This window comes from Pithys albifrons, chromosome 6 (genome assembly GCF_047495875.1).
Source record: "Pithys albifrons albifrons isolate INPA30051 chromosome 6, PitAlb_v1, whole genome shotgun sequence".
Lineage (NCBI taxonomy): Eukaryota > Metazoa > Chordata > Aves > Passeriformes > Thamnophilidae > Pithys > Pithys albifrons.
The window spans coordinates 6,378,519-6,399,919 of record NC_092463.1 but is presented as its reverse complement, the minus strand read 5'-3'; the positions used below and the strand labels follow the sequence as shown (position 1 = coordinate 6,399,919).

General features: G+C 45.5%; 1 protein-coding gene across 1 annotated transcript in view; it reads right to left on the bottom strand.

Moving 5' to 3' along the window:
* PRKCH (protein kinase C eta) overlaps positions 1–21,401 on the bottom strand; it is a 123,403-nt gene that overhangs the window by 51,404 nt on the left and 50,598 nt on the right. The window contains exons 3-9 of the mRNA XM_071557325.1: positions 21,241–21,391; positions 20,400–20,434; positions 18,876–18,964; positions 17,139–17,268; positions 16,114–16,241; positions 13,598–13,741; positions 12,670–12,843 (exon numbers count right to left, since the gene is read on the bottom strand). Of these exons, the coding sequence (XP_071413426.1) occupies positions 12,670–12,843; positions 13,598–13,741; positions 16,114–16,241; positions 17,139–17,268; positions 18,876–18,964; positions 20,400–20,434; positions 21,241–21,391 (851 nt within the window). The remainder of the gene's footprint in view (positions 1–12,669; positions 12,844–13,597; positions 13,742–16,113; positions 16,242–17,138; positions 17,269–18,875; positions 18,965–20,399; positions 20,435–21,240; positions 21,392–21,401) is intronic.

Here is a 21,401-nt window from a genome sequence, read left to right as displayed (position 1 = left end):
AGAACTTTGGGCTACACAATTTATTTATTTATTTATTTTAAAGAGGTCCAGCTAGTTGTCTGCTGTTTTCTAACACTGACAAGTCCCATGGGGCTGCTGTAGGAAAGAGCAGGATCTGTATCACAACTGGTTTATAATGCAGCATTTGGCCTGCTACATGCCTGGCAACAAGCATTAGGAAAATCAGCACTAATGACCACCCTTTGGGGAACAACATCTAAAAGCCAGGCAAGGCCTTCTATTTTTACTTTTAAGCAAGACCATCAGCTTGCCAAACAGTAAAGACCAACCACTCTTCCAGGAATCATTGAAAAATAAAATAAACAGTGGTATTCTATTAAAAAAAGAAAGAGGAAAAAAAGAGGGCGGAAAAGAGAGGAGGGGGAAAAGGAAAAGAGGGGTGAAGGAAAACAGAAGGAAAAAGAAAAGAAGAGAGGGAAAGAGAAGGAAGGGAAAAGAGAGGAGGGAAGAGAGATAAGAGAGAGGGAAAGAGAAGGAAGGGAAAAGAGAGGAGGGAAGAGAGATAAGAGAGAGGGAAAGAGAAGGAAGGGAAAAGAGAGGAGGGAAGAGAGATAAGAGAGAGGGAAAGAGAAGGAAGGGAAAAGAGAGGAGGGAAGAGAGATAAGAGAGAGGGAAAGAGAAGGAAGGGAAAAGAGAGGAGGGAAGAGAGATAAGAGAGAGGGAAAGAGAAGGAAGGGAAAAGAGAGGAGGGAAGAGAGATAAGAGAGAGGGAAAGAGAAGGAAGGGAAAAGAGAGGAGGGAAGAGAGATAAGAGAGAGGGAAAGAGAAGGAAGGGAAAAGAGAGGAGGGAAGAGAGATAAGAGAGAGGGACAGGCAGGAAGGTGGAAGGAGAAAGGGGAGGGGAGGGGAGGGGAGGGGAGGGGAGGGGAGGGGAGGGGAGGGGAGGGGAGGGGAGGGGAGGGGAGGGGAGGGGAGGGGAGGGGAGGGGAGGGGAGGGGAGGGGAGGGGAGGGGAGGGGAGGGGAGGGGAGGGGAGGGGAGGGGAGGGGAGGGGAGGGGAGGGGAGGGGAGGGGAGGGGAGGGGAAAAAAGAAAAAAAAAGGCAATTTGCAGCCAGAAGAGTGAGTAAATTAGAAAGGGGCCAGGAAAAGGAAATCTTGAAAGCGCAGATAGTTCAGACAATTGCAAATTTGACCTGACTTAGAGTTATGTGTCTCTTGGGGATTACCAGTGGGAATTAGGAGGAGTTGAAAGCTGCGTTGTTTTCAGACAGGGCCTAATGCTGAACTCCTCACACGTCTGTTTTCCTATTTTGCATTGCCCAGAAATCTCCCTGATCTGCTATCTCTGTTTGACATCAGCAACAGTGAGAAAAGAGCATTTGAATCAACAGGAAACAGTGACACGAAAGGCTTCGCAGCAAGAGACAGCCACAGGAGGAAATCACATTGCACCATCCCTGGACTGGGAACGAGATGAATAAAGCCACAGAGCAATTGTTACTGTAAATTAAAGAAACACTTGGAGGAAATAAAGTCGATGGGATCAGGTGGGCTCATTTCAAGGCTGGCCAACGCCTAGAGATTAACCCTGACAATTGTGCAAGAGAACAGTCTGATTTGGGCATTTTTTTTTGTTTGTTTAAATTTCAGTTTTCCATCCCTATTCATTCACCTATTAGCAGGGCAGGGCTGTTGGAAGCACATACTCTGCCCTAACTGCAGTGTTGAATAGCAATTACACATAAACACTGTATTTGTCTGTTGTCTTAGGTGGGGGTTTCAGTGAGGCCCGAAGAAAACCTCTGACTGCAAAAGCCACCTTTGAGGACAATCCATATACTGGTTACTGTCCCTTGCAAACAGAAGCACCCATGGAGATCCATCTCAAGCATCTTTTTAATCCTTTGTCCTCACCAGCTCTACAAGCTGTTTGGAACCCTCATATCTTTCCTCTTCATCATCACAGAAGAAAAAAATAAAACAGATTTTATTAAAAAAGCTGGTGTAATGGCCAACTTCTTGCTACTCTCTTGTAGTTAAGAGTCGTAGCTGGTGTCCATGTACAAGCCACACAAGACCAAAGACCTCTGAAGACAGCTTGGGCCCTTATCTCCTCTCCAATCACAGGCTTTTATGCTACATAAATCACAGAATCATCAACATTGGAAGGGACTTTCAAGAACATCTAGACCTTCAAATTACCACCACCATAATCACTCCTAAACCATATTCCCAGTGGGACTGGGCATCATCACTGTCCTGGTTCAGGCAGTATGGAGGGAGGAAATGGGGAAAAGACAAGCATTTACCATGTACAGACATGGAAGAAGACAACAGCCAAGCAAGCTGTCTCCCTGCCACCCTACAACAGCTGCTGTGCCAAGGGAAGCATGGAGACTAGGAGGGACTTAACAGAATCATTGGTGGAGGTTCAGAAGACCCAGTGGGAAACAACAACAGAGCCTCTCCAGCCTCTAAAGACACCAGGAATAGGCTGGAGAAGCTCTGCACATTCCTGTTGCAGCACAGCTTTCTCAGATGCTGCTTCTGCCCACGTTGGTTTCTCTGCAGGACAAAGGGCTGAGCTGACCCACCAAGGCCACAGTGCAGCTGGAATTTCACCCAAACCTCCTCTTTAGCTGACAGATGCCATACAAGGCAGATATGGTGACTTGGCTAAATGCATTTTAGGGCAAGGGTCCAATCTTCCCCCGCCTCAAAAAAAACAAACATAAGCCTAGCTCAGGAATTCCACTATGTTTGCATTTCATCTTTTTGGAAATAATTCATGCACACAACTCCTTAGAAAATCAGCTTTGGGCTCAGTCTGAGTTCACTGAAGCCAAAGGGTTTCCCCATGAAAACAGTAATTTTCCCCTATTTTGGCAGTTTATGCTTTGCAGAGTAGAAGACAGGCTTCCCAAATCATCCCCAAACAGACACAGCTGTGTCACTGCTTCCCAGAGAAAGTTTATTGTTTCCAAAAAAGAGTAGCAGGGCTTAGGGAGCTTGCAAGCAAATTAATACAAGATAATTACAAGAGCTGGCAGGCTCCCTCAGTGCTCCCAATGTTCCTGTTCTCCCTTCGTGGTCCACAACCCCCACACAAAGCAAATCTGCCTTAGGTCTTGCTGGGAGTGAGCAAATAAACCATGATGTCTCAGTACTGGGCTTTGGAAAGCCACATGTCCAACTCCCCCAGCAGTGCAAGTGGCCATCTGTATCTGGGTCAAGGCACTGCAAAGCAGGGATCATGAGAAGGAATAATAAACAGGTTTGTTTCCTAATATTTATCTTTGAAGGACTAAAGCAGTCATGCCCCGCTCTCAGATGCTGCTCTGTGCTGAAATGCTTGTCCTCCATACCCAGCCCTTCACAGAATTTATGAAATCTATTGGAAATGCCTCCCCTCCCTCCCTGCAGTCTTCAACATCCTCATGAGGGAAAGCAGAGGGGCAGGCACTGATCTCTTCACTCTCATGACCAGTGACAGGACTTGAGGGAATGGCAAGAAGCTGAGTCAGGGGAGGTTTAGGTTGGATACCAGAAAAAGATTTTTCATTCAGAGGGTGACTGGGCCCTGGAACAGGCTCCCCAGGGCAATGGTCACAGCATCAAGCCTGCAAGAGTTCAAGCAGCATTTGGACAACACTCTCAGGCACATGGTGGGATTCTTGGAGTGTCCTGTGCAGGGCCAGGAGTTGGATTCAATGATCCCGATGGGTCCCTTTCAACTCAGCATATTCTATGGTTCTATAATTCCTTCACAGAATGATTAGATTCTATTTTTCAGCATATCCCTGTTGGAAATGCCTCCCCTCCATACCCAACCCTTTGGCCAAGGCAGCGCTGCACCACCACACACTGCCTGCTGCTCCCAGCTCCAAGGGCTACAGGAGGGCAGGCTCTTCACGAGGGGTTCTACATGGCAATGTTTGCATACCAGAGGAGATCACAGTTGTCATAAAAACAGGCTCACTAAGAGCAAATCACCAAAACAATTCTTGCACACAAGAGCACAAGAACTCAGCCCCAAATTCCCAGACAAAGCCACTCTTGCCTGCTGCAATGGAGCAAGACAGTGAGTGACACCAGGTGAAGATTTGGTGCTTTGATTTCAAATCAGAGTGACTACATTAAGAAGAAGAGAAGGAACACCACTGCTCCACACTTGCTCAGCAGGAACATCCACGTGACAGTGACACTTCTCAAACAGGGCCATGGCACCTGCAGCCCCAGCCCAGGACCCACATCCGAACATGACAGACACACAGCAGGTTTTACAGCCATCTGCTCACCGAGCTGTGGTGCTCTCTGAGCTGTTCTACCTCTGCTTCAGTGACTGCAGAAGTACCCACCAGCCTCAGGAACCACTTCTGCCTCGGGGAGATCAAGCCACAGACAGCACACACACCCCTGGGGCTAACCAGATGAGGGGCAGTGACTGTGTGATGCAGCTGAAAGGCTGAGAAAGGGAAGGTTTCTTCCTTCCGCTGGTATTGTGGGGGGTTTTAAGCTAGAAGGAGGTGCAGTGAAAATTAAGCAAACTCAGAATGGACATAAGGTGCCTGCGGTGTCTCCTCCAGGCCGAGCAGCTGGTGAACACATTTCTGAGAAGCGCAGGTCACTTCCCCAAAATGGGCTTGTTTTCAGCTCCTTTAGCACAGAGTCACCAACATTGCTGTCACAGCTACATGAACAGCACAGTTACCACCAGCTGTCCCAGCCACGGTCTGCTCTCTGATGCTGCTGACAGTGGGCACCACGAGGCTTCCCTATGAGGCCACTGCAGTGAGGCCACATTGCCTGGAGAAAAATAAATTGGCTCTTCCCATTTGCATAAATAAATTCTGCAGGGTCCCTCGGGGTGAAGGCTGCCTTGGTGCTTGTGTGCACAGTGCAGCATTAACACCCAGCTCATTCCAGAAGAGCTGAACAATGACAACCACAACTGAGGGCAAGCTGAGTGGAGATGTGGGTTCCCTCTTGCCCCAGGGGGGAAAAAAAATCACAAATCTAACTGCACACTCCAAATTTTTGCCCCCATTTACTTAGCCACTTGGCTGAAATCTCAAGCTCACATGGTGGAGAACACAAAAATTCAGCCATCTGTCTGGAACAATGCATCTGCTGGGGTATTCAAGTGAACCCTACGCACATCCTTCCTCCTCAACCCCTCCCTTCAAGACAGGCTAATTCACAGAAGGATTGCATGATTAGTTCATCTCTTCACTAGAAACTTTTACATAACATATATGCAAAAGGACAATTTTTATCCCTCTTGAACTCTGTATTTATTTCATTTCAAACAAAACCAAACCTGAACTAGGAAAAAACCCAAAACTCAGATGCTAAGTCAACCAATTAAATTATGTACAAAAATGCCCGCTTTTTTAATCCAATTTTAAAAAAAGACAGTTTGGCCACTATTAAAATAACATATTAAAAACTCCACAAAAAATTTAAAGAATTTGCAAGAATTCAAAGAAAGTAAAATGAAGCCTTCCCCTCCAGACCTCCTGAAGTGCCATAGAAAACTACAGAAACACTCCTTGCAAACTGAAATATTAAAAAAACAACAGACTGGCTGAACTTAAGAGGAGAATAAATTGAGGAATAAGGAACTAAAATATATCACACTACAGGCATTACCTGTTAATGAAAGATTTATAGAACATCTGCACCCCTCAGCTGGCTGCTGGCATCATGATGCCTCAGAAGAGAATAGTACTGTAAACATCATGCTCTTTTTACAGCCCTCAGTTCAGAAAAAGGCTACTGGAATTGGTGTTTTAAGTTTGCAGTGACCAACCTGTGATAGCTCTGCCCTGCATCTAAAAATACTGAGCTCTTCAGTATCTGCTGGCTCAGGTTGAGCTGGGGGAGCCTGGAGGCTTCTACAGCTCAGCCAAAGGTCTTCAGAAAAATTAGGAATGTCCAAACACCTGAAGGCCACTCAGAAACAGCTTGCTACGAGGATCTGTGGATCCATTCTCTCCCCTTAAGCATCACCTGGAAAGCAATATGGATACAAAGAGACTAAAGCAGCACTGGTCACACCACAGTTTGTTACCTCTTCTCTGAGCTTTGATTACCTTTGTTTTTTTCTTCCCCTCTTCCTCAATACTGGCTGGCACCTGTTCCCTGAGGCTGCTTGAGTTGCTTCAGTTTTCAGCCCTTTTTATGTTGCAACTTCCTTGATTTTAAGGCCAAAAAAGCTTAGTTTCACATACTGTGGCTAACCATTGGCAACAGCATCTCCTTCTGCTACCTCTGTACTAAGTTTGATGATTTGTCCAAGTTACAGTCCTCTCCTGTAAGCCACTGCAGGTGGGGGCAGGTATTTATCAGCTTCATCAAAATCCAAGTATCCAAAGTCCCTCTACCATCTGAGGTGGGAAAGTTACACTCAGGAGCTGCAACACAATGATGGCACTGACCCTTCTAACCCTCCAGCTCATGTTTTCACTTCAGCTCGTATCACCTCAATGTGCAGCCCAAGTGTGGACACCAGGCAAAGTTCACAGATAGAGTCAGAAATGTCAGTCTGATCTTGTTTCATCTCCTGCAAGCAAAACCATTCTGCTTACAAAAAAACCCAGCCCTGAATGTTCCTGCATCAAAGTGACCACGGTGAGGTGTCAGCACACGTGGGAGAGCCCTTCACACCAGGCTTTGGAGGCCTCGCACATCTGCTTTGCTGACAACATGAACCAGGATGCCAGCAAACACGTCATGGGGTTTTGGTGGATGTGAAGGCTGCAAAATCATGGAAAGCTGCACTTTTGACTTAATTCAGTGGTAGACAGGACAGGGGCCAGAGAAAAGCAGACACCGACTGCCCCTCCTGTGGTCACAAAGCCAACATGAGGGCACCACAGCACATACACCTGCAGAAGCCACACCTGAGAGTGAAGGTGGAGAGGGGAAATTCTCCTCTACTTCCTTGCCCAAGAGACCTCAAAAAACCAACTCATTGCCCCAGCACAACTCAAGCTCCTTCAAGCCTGACTTCAGAAGGACTCTGTAGCAAGCCCTCAGCAAAATGCCTGTGCTTGCAGCCAGAAGACATGCTAGACTGTACCAAGGTTTTTGAAATGTGCCAGGCCTAGAAACAGGAGGTCCCAACAACATCTTCACTTGATTTTGACTGGAAGCAACAACACTGAAGCATGTGCTGGTCTTCCAGCACAGTAGCTTGGGGCTAGCACAGGCTTCAGTTCTGAAGAATAAGAGAAAAAGTCTCGATGCTTGCAAAAAAGCATCCAAGAAGAGCATTTGGCTGTCAGGTGAATGCATATATGGAGTTGTGCCTCCACAACATGCCAGAGAGGGAATGCTGGGGGTTCAGAGCCTGGGAGTTGATCAAAGCCTTCATCTCTGCTCCTGAAGGGCTCCCTCTCAGCGCCTTCCAAGGAGAACATCAAAGAGGCCTCACTGCTTCCTTAACGCCTACCAGCACCCTCCAAAGTCTGTGTCAGGACACTTTTTCATCTACCAGAGTACTAGAAGGCTGCTGCTGCCTCTCCAGCCTTCCTCACCTCCACCATGCCAGGCTCTGCCCTGTGCTCTACCCATTTGGTGACAGTGGAGTGGCTGGAGGACAACCAGGCTCATGCTGGAGGTCCCCTGGAGGGACCATGGCTGAGGGACTTCCCTGGACATACACAGGCACTTAGACCTCCCTTGGGGCACCTGGGGACCAAGCTGCCACTGCTCAGTCCTATCACTTTGGATGGTGGGCTCTCACTTGAAAATTATGCCCCTGTCAAAGGTTTCAGGTTAGCCCTAACACTTCTAGGAGAAGAAATACAGGCTCAACTGTGTGACCCATGACATGATGCCCATGCTGGCTCTGGGAGAACTGCCTGATTGCCCCAAGGGCCAGCAGAGATACAGAGAAACCTTTTCCTTCCACGTTGAGAGCGTGACCTCAGCCCGCAGCCTGCAAAGGGAACAAAAAGCTGTGTGCCAAACAGCAGGCTGCCCTCGTAAAATGGGACCAGTTCAATGATTATGCTGTGCTGGAGTCCCAGGCCAGTCCGGCCTGGCTTAAATAGCACCCCTGCCAGCTATTATCTTGAAGGACGCTCGTTATAGAAAATCATGTCCCTCTGCCAAGTTCTTGTGTCTCACTATTTTTGGAACAACATGGGCAGGCTCTGCCTCAGCAACTGTCAGCAGAGCCACAGGCAAAGCAAATCCATATAACGATCAGGCAGACAGGGACAGTGCTGGGAACAGCATCGCCTGGGGGACAGTCCCCTGGAAGGACCCTTTGGTCATGAGAAAAGGGATAAGGGCAATAAACATAAAACCCAGAAGCTATTTGACACTATTTGCATGGGAAGCTGATCTCCCCCAGCCCTTCTATTCTCATGCATATCAGTGGAGACAAAAGGATTTAAAAGCAAACCACCTGTGTAGAGGGAAGGATGGTTCCTAAACCCCAAAGAAGACAGGACCTACTTACTGCAAACTCATTTTAATTAAAACATTCCAGGATTCACATTCCCCAGGATTACATTACTGACTTAGCTATTTATACATATAGCCTCTTTCACCCCTTCCAGGACAGTATTGTTGAGGTGTTGGATGACACCAGCGACAGGTAAAAGGAAACAACACTTTTTGGTGCTTGTGACCCCCAGTGCAGGATCCATGATTATCCGCAGGTCCCAGCACCTGTCAGCAACTCACAGATTACTGGAGTGGAAGCATAATCCTCTCTGACACTAAAGAATTATTCTAAGGCCCCAGAAAAAGCAGAGGTAAAAGGCTTAGGCAAGGTGGAAAGCTCCTAAGGCAAGGCCTTCAATTAAAAAACAAAACCAATATTTTAAGAAAAGAGATGTGAGCAAGGAAGATCTCCCACAGAGGCAGATGGAGCAGGACTTAAACTGCCCTCTGCAATGGAGCAGCAGGAGTCCTTCCCTGCCTTTTAGAGGAAAGGAATCTGGAGGTACAAGTCCAAAACTGCCCAGCCCGGTGCTGGGCACGCAGAGCGCTACATCCAGCCTCCACCAGCCTGCTGGGCAGCTGATATTTCCTCTTCAGACTCTGAAAACTGTGAGCCACAGTAAGGAGAGACAGCCTTTGCAGCTCCTACCACCTAGTGGCTGAAGGATTTCGCTGTAATGGAGTGAGGAGCCTGTTTGGAGGTCAGGCAGCCTCAGCCCATCCTGGGCAAATAAAGCTGCCTTTGCTTGTGGGCACCACTTATGCTGCATCTGAGACTAAATCAGGACCACACTGAGCACAGAGGCAGCACGAGAGAACAGAAGAACTTTCTGAAAACCATCAGCAGCAAATGCAATTACAGAAAAACCTCAGCCAGCTCTAAAACAGGAGAGGAAAAAGTGGCAGCAATACAGATGAACTCAGGTAATGCATTGCTGTTTTGGGTACTTGTGCCAGCTCAGCTAATCATAGAATCCTGAAATGGTTTGGGTTGGAAGGGATCGTTCAGTTCCATGCACAGGGACACTCCTTTCACTAGACCAGGATGCACAGAGTTCCAACCAGCCTGGCCTTGAATACTTCCAGGGACTGGGCATCCCTGGAACAGTGCTGCATTCCTGGCCCCACAGGACATCACACCGTGTAGCACACACATGCCCAAGGCTGTTAAAGTCACCCCCAGGTTGCTTGAGTCAGGGAAAGAGTTTCCTGGTTTGGGTGGAATACTATACAGGAGTCAGAATTCAAATGGCTCTAGATCCAGCCAAACCCTCAGTGCCTTTGAGTGCTCTGTTCTCAAACTGTAGCAACATCTCATGCACTTCTGAGTACCTTCCTTTCTAGTTTCCACAATCTCCTCTTGAACAGGGAAGAGGGAGGCCATAATTGGATACCCCTGTCCTAGACGCAGCCTGACCAGGGTAAAGCAGGGGGGATAATGACTCTCCTGAGCTCCTGAAGCAGCCCAGTACATAATTAACTCATGTGCCATGGGACTGCACTGCTGGTTCATACTGAACTTAAGCCCTGGGTACCTTCCAGGTGGGCTACGATCCTGCCAGTTTGTCCAGCTAGTCCTGATGCATCTTATGAGATCAGGCTCTGACTTTGCTTTGACAAATAGTAAGAAAACACAAAGTGGCTAGTTCTTGAAAAATTCCTAAGGGCAGGCCCAGGAGGTCATTATATATCCAGGATCTCCATGGCAGACTGGAGTCATGCTTTGCTTTTTATAACATGCACTGTTACTATGACATTTTCAGAGTCTGGGGCAGTAAGTGTGATACATGGGATGTGGTTTCCACGTCACTGCAAGTGGCACTAGGTATTGTTTTGTGTAACCCTGCCCTGAATTCCAACGTTTTTGAATATGGTTGCAGGCATTTTGAAGAAGTGGTTATTCTTCATATATATATATATATATATATATAAATAGATATATATATATATATATAATGTTAAAGATATACATATATATATATATTTTCTACCAAGTTCTTGTAAATGGAGGGGATATGCCAATGCCATACAAAGAATGAGCAGAAACCCTAAGTTCATATCAGCCTGGTTAAGCCCTCCTGGAAGGATTCTGTCCAGTGAATATCCCGCTGTTGCAATCATTTCTCTACTATAGCACAAGGATTTAATTATGCTTTTATAAGCAATTTAAATCTGGTTATTCTGGATTGAAGTGGGTGTCACTGAGTGCAGACCATGGGCAAAAGACGTCATGAGCCACATTAGCCTGAAATCTACCTTTTTTTTTTTTTGCAAACCCTTTCCTTTTTGTTTTTGTTTATTACTGGGGGAAGTGGTTTTCTGTTACAGACGATCCAGACAATGAAGCAAAGTGGGATTCAAGCAAAAGATGAACCTAAGAGGGGCTGGAAATAGCAGGCTGCTGTTAGACAGCACCATTCCCTTGGCACCATTTCAGAGACTGACCAGCTCTGTGTTCAGGACACCAAAGGGTTCTGCCCTCTGCTCCTCTGATGACCAGCTGGTCCAGAAATTCCTGTTCCAGGCTGCTATACTGTTTAGCAACCTCTTTTTCATTTCCAGTCTAACTGTATCCATGGCCAGTCTAGACTCATTTAATCTTAGCCAGCATCTTGACAGCTTTGTTTCCCTCCTCAGTGTTCAACATATGCAGACATCAATCAGATCCTCTTTTGCTTCCAATTTGCTAGTCTAAGCAGGCTGAGTTCTTCCCTTTTCTTCCTCTCTGCAAAAGACTCTGCAATGACTTAATCAGCCCAGAAGACCTTGCCTGCAACCACAGAAGACTGAATTCATTTTTGAACATGACAGCATTCACACAGTGACCTTAAATCTTCCTTAAGTTCATGGGAAATATCCTGCACAGGTTATTTTCACATCTACACTGCAACTCAGTGAGCGAAGCCATACCAAAGGGCATAGCAACAAGTGGCAAAACCCACTGGTAGCCCACATTTGACCCAAAACAGAACACATCAATATTGGACATTTCTGATATTTCAGGAAAGCTATTAAAAGCTGAAATACTATGAAATAAAGGAGGAGTTTTCTTGGTTACTAGTGACAATAGTGAGCTTTAAGTTTTGTTTCTGCTACACAGCCCAGGTGCTCTGTGAACCACGTGAGCTGTGTATTAAAAAACCCAAAAAAACAACACAAATTATTTCATTTCAATTACATGAGTCTACCCAAGGGCTCCATCCTCAATGAGCACAATTCTTCTACTCCATAGCTGGCTGTTGCATCACCCTACTGAAAAGAGAAATTGGTGGGTGGCAGGATGCATTTGTCTGCTCTTTTTTTTTTTAAGTATTTTGGGTTTATGTAGGAGGAGTGAAGCCACAATTAAAAGGGCAAGTTTCTCCTGCCTCATCTAAGAGGAAAACAAGCTCTACTGCCATTTAGCAAAGGACAAAATGCAAGGGGAAAGGAGCCAAGACAGTTTGGAAGAGCTACACTGCAGAAAATGCTTCAGTCCTAACAGCTTAGCTGAGGGACTTTCAAGCTCACCCTGCTGGCACAGGGCTGTGGCCACTGCCTCCATCTCAGCCACTCCTCCCTCCAGCATCCACACCAGCAAGGAGCTCCCACCCACAAGCAGACTTCAAATGGGGCTCTCAGCTGGGCAGGCACTGCATGTACAGTCCTCCACTGAAGTACACACAGCAATGCTTCATTTTTCTTTACAAAAGAAAAAATACCAGCTGCACATGCACCTGACTCAGTGCCCACCCATGTCAGTCAGACCCTTTCCAATAACCCTAGAAGGATCTTTTGCTCAGTTCTGATGAGTATACAAAGGCTGGCAGAGACAGGAAGCTATCCCTGCTTCCAAGTACAAATCTCTGAGTTTGCAGAAAATTCAGTGGAAACACAGTTGGGTTAAAATTCAGTAGCAACAAAGCAGAGCCTGAGATCCCACAGCAACCAGAGGACACTGCAGGTCTGTAGACATTTGCACATATGCATTTGGAAACGTTCAATGGCACAGAGATGTTTCTAGGGAAGACCTTTGTGCCTTACTAATTTGTTGGGGAGCTTAGAACAAGCCAGGATTTTCTTTGCCAAATGCCCAGCAGATGTTAAGAGGTGAAATATAGCAGAGTGCTCTGTTCAGCCTTGAGCAGAGAGGTTTCTCCTGGGTCTGAGGTGGACATCTATAATGGGCTAGGGGCCAAATATACAGAAGAGTGCCTCATTCCAGCCAGTGCCAGGAGGAGAGCTGTCCACTGCCTGGGCTATACTTACAGGAGTCTGGAAGCAACAGTAGAGCTTGGTGAGGAATGGGTGGTTCCTTGCTAAGGAAAGGATGCGTTTCTCAGTCATGGTGCATTCAACATCATCATCCTGGAGAATGACGTCCTTCTTCAACACCTTCACTGCATAGAGCTGCCCACTCTCTTTCATCTTGGCAAGCATCACCTAAACCAAAGGGGAGGGTGAATGGCCAGGGCTGAGCCCTCAGTCTCTGAGCAAACACAGAGCCTCTCACACCTTCTCACAGTGGAAAGGTCAGTCATCTCATGACCAGGCTTGTGGATGAAAGTGAGTCAGCCTGTTAGTCTGGGCATCAGTGTACAATCAATGACACATGCTACTGCATGCAGCAGGTTTCTCTCGACACAAATAACCACACACATTGCTCCCCTGTCTGGCACAGGGACAGCTGGTTGAAGGTCACCCACTGTGCCAGGATAAACTCCCTGGGCAGTGCCATTCATCCCACTTCACTCCTTAGTTATCAAACTCAAATGCACCATTTCACATCAGCTTTGTGGCAAAGCAGAGAAACAAAACCCCATTTCACCACATTTGAAACCACTGTCTTGTTTCCTTTAAAGGAGAAGTCTTTTCACGCTCCAAGAAATGCTGCCCAAACAAGTGCCAACACACACACTTGCAATTCCTGGTATGGGCCCCGGCATGCAGCTGTTCTTTCAGGTGCTAACTTCTTTCTCCTTTGTGATATTCAACTCTTAATTTTGCCGTCAACTTTTTATCTCTTCCCTTTTATCCCTACTCTCTGTAACCAACTTCTCTGCACAAAGTACCACTTAGTACTCACATTGGAGTACCACTTGACAGCCTGTCTGCCATGTTATGAAATAACTTCACCTATCCTTATTCTTAAATAAGGAATGTGGTTTCCCACAAAAGAGCCAAGAATAACTCTCACCTTTCCAAAGCTTCCCTTTCCCAATACACGAAGGAAGGTCAAGTCTTTGATTCCAAGTTTGCTCGCTGAACTTTCACTAACGTTGTTGCCATCCTTCAGGCTGCCTTTTCCCTGATGTCTCAATGTAGATCTCGAAACCAGTTTCTGTGGAAGAAAGCAAAGAATTATCAGTCAGCATAGAAATGGTACTTCTGCCTCAGAGGTGCTCACAGGTGGTCAACCCCCTCAACCTGGGCATTTGGGACCAGTTCAGGGGCCCTGTATGGCCTCTGGAACAGAAAAGTGTGGTGGTACCACCACCCTGCAGAGCTGCCACATGTAACAGGCCAAACTCAGCTCAGGGATGTACTGAGATGTCAACTCCAACTCCTGACCTGGGCATTTCAAGTTATAAACCCACTGCCCAGCAGATCCAACAGGCAAACCTGGCTCTCCCCATCTTCATTCGCTATCTAACAGCAGAGAAAGGAGAACTCCATAACTTCTGCAGTAGGTGAAGTGCTGTGAGATCTAGAACCCAAGCAGATTTCATCTGAATTTCTTAGGTTTCTCCCTGGTTTTAAGGCTCTTACTCAAAGCCAAATTCAGCAGGACCCCAACTTCAAAACATGTTTCTTTCACATATCTGGGCTACTGGCTTCCTCCACAGCTGTGAATTCAATGGAAAGCTGTTCATTCCATGCCAGCAGTGAGGTGCTGCATATTCAGGAATGGTACCAGTGTTAGCACACATTTCTAGAGCTCATAATTTTGAAGCACACGAAGATCAAGTTAGACTCCAGTGCCCTCAGTTCCCAGCTCTCCAGGTTTACATAGGCATACAAACGAGCAGTTCTATTCAGTTTATTAGTCTGAGCAGAGTCACACAGACTTCGTGAGCTCCATCTTGTGACTACTTTGGTGTACAGCAAAGTTTCTCCTGCACAGGAGACTTGTCACCACAGGGAAAGAACTAAGAGCACTCATAGAATGATAGAATAGTTTGGGTTAGAAAGGACCTTCAAAATCATCTCGTTCTAGCTGCTGTGGGCCAGGGACAACTTCCATTAGACCAGGTTGCCAAAAAACCAATCCAGCCTGGCCTTGAACACTTCCAGGGATGGGGGGCAGCCACAGCTTCTCTGGGCAACCTGTGCCAGTGCCTCACCACCCTCACAGTAAAGAATTTCTTCTCAGTATCTAATCTAAATCTGCCCTCATTCAGCATAAAGCCATTCAGAGCTGTGCTCACAGCACAGTCTGAACATTTTCCTAGAGCTTTCAGCTCACAAATAACAAGAAATCGTTAATCACCAAGTACAGATTTTTATTTTTCCTGATCTCATCTCCTTTTGATGTGCAGATGATGCAAACAACAAATGTTAACAAGTGCTGATTTCTGCAGAACTGAGAAGGGAGTGTGGGACTTGTGTTCTTCTGTAACTCCCACGATAACTGTCCCCCTGAACTGCCACAGGGGGAAAAGTAAAGATGAGACAGTCTGCTGTGAACCAGTTGAAATCCAAAGGGGCAGCACAGCCTAATGAGCATGCTGGGCTGATGCAACATGATGTGGTGGATCAATATAGCTGCCTAACTGTATGACAACATTTACCATGTCTAGGAATTATGTTCGGGGTTTTAATATTTTCTTTTTGGTCAAATAAAAATAAATAGACCAAGGTTTTATTATGGGTTACTGTGATCTCAAGAAAACTCATTTTTCAAAACTGGTCCTAAAGAAAACATGAGGAAAACTGACTTGTTATCAAAAGACAGCTCTGATTTTCACTACCAGCATTTTCACTTAAGCTCTTACAGTGTGTTTTGAACTTTCTGAACAGGTTCAGATATACACCAGGTGGATTCTTAGGATGTCTTAAGGGCTGACAAGCAGAAACTGTACAGATACATGCCAATCCTAGCAACAGTCTCACTGAGATCAGAGATCACAGAATCACAGAATGGTTTGGGTTGGAAGGAACCTTAAAGATCATCTTGTTCTGACCTCTCTGCTACTGGACCAGGTTGTTCAAATGATATTGCCTAGACAGACTGTAGTGAAGAGTGAAATGGTTTCCTCAAAATCACTCAGAAAAACAGTGGCAAAGCTGGAAAGAGAACTAGACCTCTTGCTGAGCTATTCTTTTGCTCTATCACAAGCCACATATGCAGACAGGGCATTTGTGCTTGCAGTGAAAGTGAAAAAATGTATGGCATGAATTATATTGATCACTAATTAGTTAGGGGGCTTATTCTCCTCTCATCCATGATAAACAGATAAAGGAGTGAATAGAGTCACAGAACTGTGAAACACAAACATCCAGCAAAGCAACACCTATAGATTAAAGCCTGCATCAGGGTAAACCTGGACATCAGACACCCATTTTTCAGGTGAAGCCTTTGCCACAATCCACAGACAGTAACAACCTACTCCTGCAGTTCACCACCCAACACCATCTGCTCTAACTGAAGTCTCTGCCTTCTCCTACACTTGCAAATGTTTCAAATTGAGGAGGAAAAAGATAAAGACTCACCGAATTTGGGGAAATGCTTCCCGGCTGCAGACCCATGCACGCCAAGGTTTTAGCGAGCTCTGCTGAGTTCACCCCACAGTTTGGAGCAACGTTTGCTTGGCATCGGATGTGGACATTCATTTTACAGACTGACAGGGGTTACAGGAGGGATGAAAAGTAAAAGCAAAGGAACAATTAAAATAATTTGGAGGGATTTACTGCTGAGAAATAATTTAGCGATTCTGCTTCAGGAAATATATCCATCTGGATCTACTCTGTATCATTAAACTTGAGGGATTTTTGTCACTGATCTAAGTAGAAGCAAAATCAGGACTCTCACAAGAGAATAAAATCCTGAAAGCAGGAACAGACCCTGAACTCTCCAAATAGGACACCACATTGCCTGAAGCTATTCATAAGCACATACTCTTGAAGGACATAACTACCACTGCATCTATGCCTGTAGATACAATTAGTATTTATAAATGCCACAGAATTTGCAACAAACATCACCTGCATTTTCAGGGATCTAGTTTGAAAGACAGTATCCAGTGGGAAGAAAAAAATCATTCTTGCTCTAACTATGGGCACACACACCCCCTCTTGTGGGAGATGAAGGCAAATGGAGAACTAGGATTTTACAGTCTGGATCAGTGAAACAAAAACATAACAGCAGGACATGCTTTGTCATCAATTAACACAGGGTAGTCAGCCTAAAGCAATGACCTTTTTTTCCCCTCAGATGCCTTTTCGTTGCCTTATCTCATTAGCTGAGGAAAAACCTTCAGGTGAAGGGAAAATATGAATGCAGGAAGCAGAATATTTTTAATAATTCAAGTTAAACAAAGCTGTGCTGAGACTGCAAAGTAGAGTCTTTCTGTCAGCCAGAGATTAAAAAGTATATCAGAGGGTTTTTTAACTCTTACGAAGATGAATATTCATTGCTCAGCTTTCTCTTGAAGGTTGCAAAATCAAGCCCACACAGTGCATCAAGAGTCTAAAAATAAATGTATTTTGTGAAAAGGCAACAGTGAGAAGCTGCTCACTTTTACACTGCAGACCCTGTCGCATGATTCCCCAGAGCAAGGACCCACAGTGGTCACAGAACGTCGGGACTTTGTAGTTGTGGATGCTGAACTTATGAGGAATGTTGATTCCAAACCTTTGTTCAGTTACCTAAGGCACCAAAAGAAAAGCACATGTTTAAAATTCAAACACACACATATATATATATAAAGCTGATGCTCATTTACATACAGGCATTTAAGTGCAAAACTAAGGAAATAATTCCAAGTCAGGAAATGTCCTGATGCAGCCCCTCACTGAGGGTTACTGCAGGTGAAGGAATGACCAGCCTCACCTGCTGTGAGGCAGCCTTGCTCTCCTTGGCTAGACTACCTAGCAGAGAAGATTTTAATATTAGGGCTGTCTAGACCTTAAGTTTTTAAAGCCAAGTTAGAATTACAAGTGTGGATTACCTCACCACAAACCAATTCCCACTGCAGTGTGAGCTACAGCAGTTTAGAATCACACAGTTTTCAAATTACTGACTTGCAGACTATGTAGAAACTTGTAACTTTAGGTCCAACTGTTGATTTTCTTAAATTTAATAGAGAAAAGCTTCTGCAACTCCTCCTAAAATTCTCATTTCTCTTCTCACTCTCCTTGTTATTAACAGGCTTTCAGGCAAACATTTCATTTTATCACTTGCTCTCATTCCCTTTTTAACCTTGTTCTTTTCCAATTCTAAATCATTCAGATCTCAAAGACACCTTTAAAAATATTCCACTGGCTGAAGAAAGCAGCCTCCACTTAGCAAATTCATAACTTTTGACTTTGTTTCTCAACATTCAGATCCTGGAAGGCTGAGGAGGAACCCACAACTCCATAAAGAAAAGTCACAGGTGTGACTGGCACAACAAGTTTAAAGTGAGCAGTGCCTCCTCACCTTTGGCTTCTTTTAAAGTAGCTTAAATGTGATATAAACCCTTTGTAATCCTGAGAGAGGGGTGAGGAGACCCACTATTTAACTTGCACTTTACCCTTAAGCACTTTAACTTATTTTCATCTGGCTTGTCATGGCGCTATCAAAATAAGTTGTGCTCAGCAGTTTGGAGGCAAGAAGTAACAAACAAAAGCAATTGCATGACACAAAACACAGAGCTGCCTCATGAATAAACAGATTTTACCTTATTTTTCCTCAAGCAGTTATTAAACTATTTCCAGTTACTGAGATGAGACATGCAATGCACAAGGCAGTTTTAGGTGGGGATTTTACTCCCATCAAATACAGCCAAAACTAACAAGAAAGAAAACCTCCAGAAACACAAGTTATGCAAGGGTTCTCTATTACAACATATAGACCAAAGGTGTGGAGCAATGACTAAATGGGCACTTCAGGTTACCAGAAAAGAAAAGAGACATAACAAAGACCAGTGGTTGGCCAGAGAAATCCACATTAAGAAGCAGGGACCAGATTTTGATTGCACCACAGTTAATCAGGCCAGAAAATTACCAAGGAAAGCAGTGGATTTTCTATTTCTTGATGTCTTCAAATGAAGACACCCTAACTTCCTAAACCACGTGCTAATCCAAACAGTTATCGACAGAAGAACAACTGGAGGACACTGCATGGCCTTTACATGCCACTATTACTCTTTTCCACTTTCAAATCCATATGGGAATAATGATTACATTGAGTAAATTCTGTTATATGGCAACCCCAGCAACTCAGACAAACCTAGACAAAGCATGATGACCCAAAATAACCAACATGACTTTACCTTGAGATCGGTCTTGTTAGTATTGTTTTGGCACGTGCAAGCTGTAACAATTAGATGGTGGCAGCGCTTGTGTACAACACAGGTGCATACTAGGAAATAAAAGAGGCATGCTGAAAAGAGTTCTTGAAAGACTCAGAATACATCAACCCACCAGCTGGGTTCCTTAAGGCTCAGCTGTATCAACAGCACACAGCGGAGATGAGAAAAATAACTTGGAATTAACAAAATCTCCTAATAGATCTGGAGATGTATCTCTAACCCACTGCAACAGAAATTCTGCACTGGATCATTCATACAGCCTAGAAAAAGCTGCCTATATGCAATATGGGTGATGCACACAGAAACAACAATGCAGTTTCTCAAATGCTGCTGAAATAATTATCCACTGAAGAGTTTTTTACACCACACACAAAAGCCATCTTAGAAAACGCAGGTCTGAGATACCCAAAGTCATCCCGGCATCTCAGTGGCCTCTTAGGTTGGGTATGCAAGTGCTTCCTGCCCAAGCAGTTTGTTTCTGAGGATCAGTGCAGCACTTGGGTCTGGAAAGCAGATAACTGCAGTAGAATGGGGCTGTGTCTAGGCCAGTTAGTCCTGATCAAGAGAGCTAATCAGCCCTAAACCCAAGCTGGGCTCTCTCCAAGTCTGAAGCTGGGTTGGCTGCAATGAACTTGGATTTCTCTACTTCATTACCCAGTGGGAGCTGTAGACACCACTAAGGCACTTAAAAGGAGATTTTTGTAATGGCAACTGCAAATGGCAGATATTTTTCAAGGTCTCACACTATTCTGTCTGTTGCTTTAAGCTTGCACTCATGAAGGGCTACCAACAGCACTCACTTCCACCCAGATGTTTTATGCAGTACACCCATTTTGTTTACATGCAGCTTCCCTTCATATGAGGACACCAATGCCCTGTTACACTGCAGGAGAAACATGATGCATTAGAAAGGTATAATGAATGACCACACACTTGTGAAGCAGGCAATTCTGGGGAAAAAAAGGAAAGGTAGACCAATAATTAAATGCAAACAAGCACCACATACATCTATACAGCCATTCAGCCAACCATGCATTCAGACAAAAGTGCTGTGCCAGCCCACAAAGCTGCCCTTTGAAGTCAAAAACATCCCTATTTCTACTTTATTTGAACTTCACAGGGAGAGAAAGGAAGAAAGTGGCCATTCCAGGAGGCCACTTTGTGTCACAATACCAGCTGAACACTGTCTGGAAGGGCCCCTGGGTGCCTCAAGCCTAGCTGGGTGTTGCATACAGTCAGCAACTCGGTGGATCTGCACAGGATGAAACACAGCAACCAGACCCTCAGGTGTTTGCAGGAATGTCAGTGGCTGCTCCTGCATGCATGCAAGCCTCACAGATGCTCAAATGCACAGTTTTGGCTGGCTGGGGAGGAAGAGGAGTGGTGACTTCAGAGAAGCTTGTAATTGCAGGATGCCCCAGCAGCATGGGAAAGCTCTCGCGAAACAGCACATCCTACACACACTTCAGGAGTGGAGCACCTTACCTTGGCACTGGTATCCCTGCTTCCCAAACACGCCCCTGTTCAAAACAAAACATGAACGTAATTTAATGTCAGAAAGACGGTCATCTTGCAGTTTGTTTACAGAGGAGAAAGCCAAAATGCAAGAGGATCCCAAATGATCAGATCCCATGGCAAAACTGCACAGCAGTAATGGTGCAATCCAGCACAGGGGTGTGAGAGCACAGGACACAGGCCATGGGGTACAGGGCAGGCTGTCCACATGCCTCTATTCCCCAAATTCCCCCTCACTCTACTTTCTCAAATACCTCACTTCATTACAACACACGCCATACATATTAGACAGATCCCAGCAGCCCACACCCTGTTATTATCTCTCCTACTCCATGCTCTTTTGAGACTTATCTACCTTTTTCTTGCTGCTCCCCCACATGCATCACCCCACACCTCTGATGGCTTTTCTGTTCTCAGGAATTTTTTGAAAATTTCAAGCAACTGGGTTTTTTTCAGTATAATCTCTAACCTCCACTCCAGTTAATATCTGGGGTCTGTCTTCAGGTTGCCTCAATTACTTTTTAACCCCCTTGAAACTACAGCTGTAGTTACAAGACAGGAAACACTGTTTCATCCTGACACCATCCCAGTTTCTTTCCAGCATCCAAGATACACATTCCCTCTGGCCAATCCACAGTAGACTCCAGTTTGCAGCACAAATGTACCCTGCTAAACCTGATGGTCAAGGGTATCACACCAGTGGCCCTCAGTTAAGTGCTGGGTGACTGACTCAGGATTGGGGGTGTCATGTTGGTCCCCAAAATGTGAAGGGACAGGAAGCTCCAAAACACCGTGTTTGGGCCATCCTTACCAGATGAACTCCCTGCAGTGTGAGCAGTAGGTTGGCTGTCGCAGGTAGGTGGCCATGAACTTGTGTCCATTCACCTGGTGCACTCGCCTTCGCATCGCCCGCTGGCGCTTCCGAGTGAGGTTCTTAAAGATCCGATCCCTCTGCAGAGTCCCTGTGAAGGG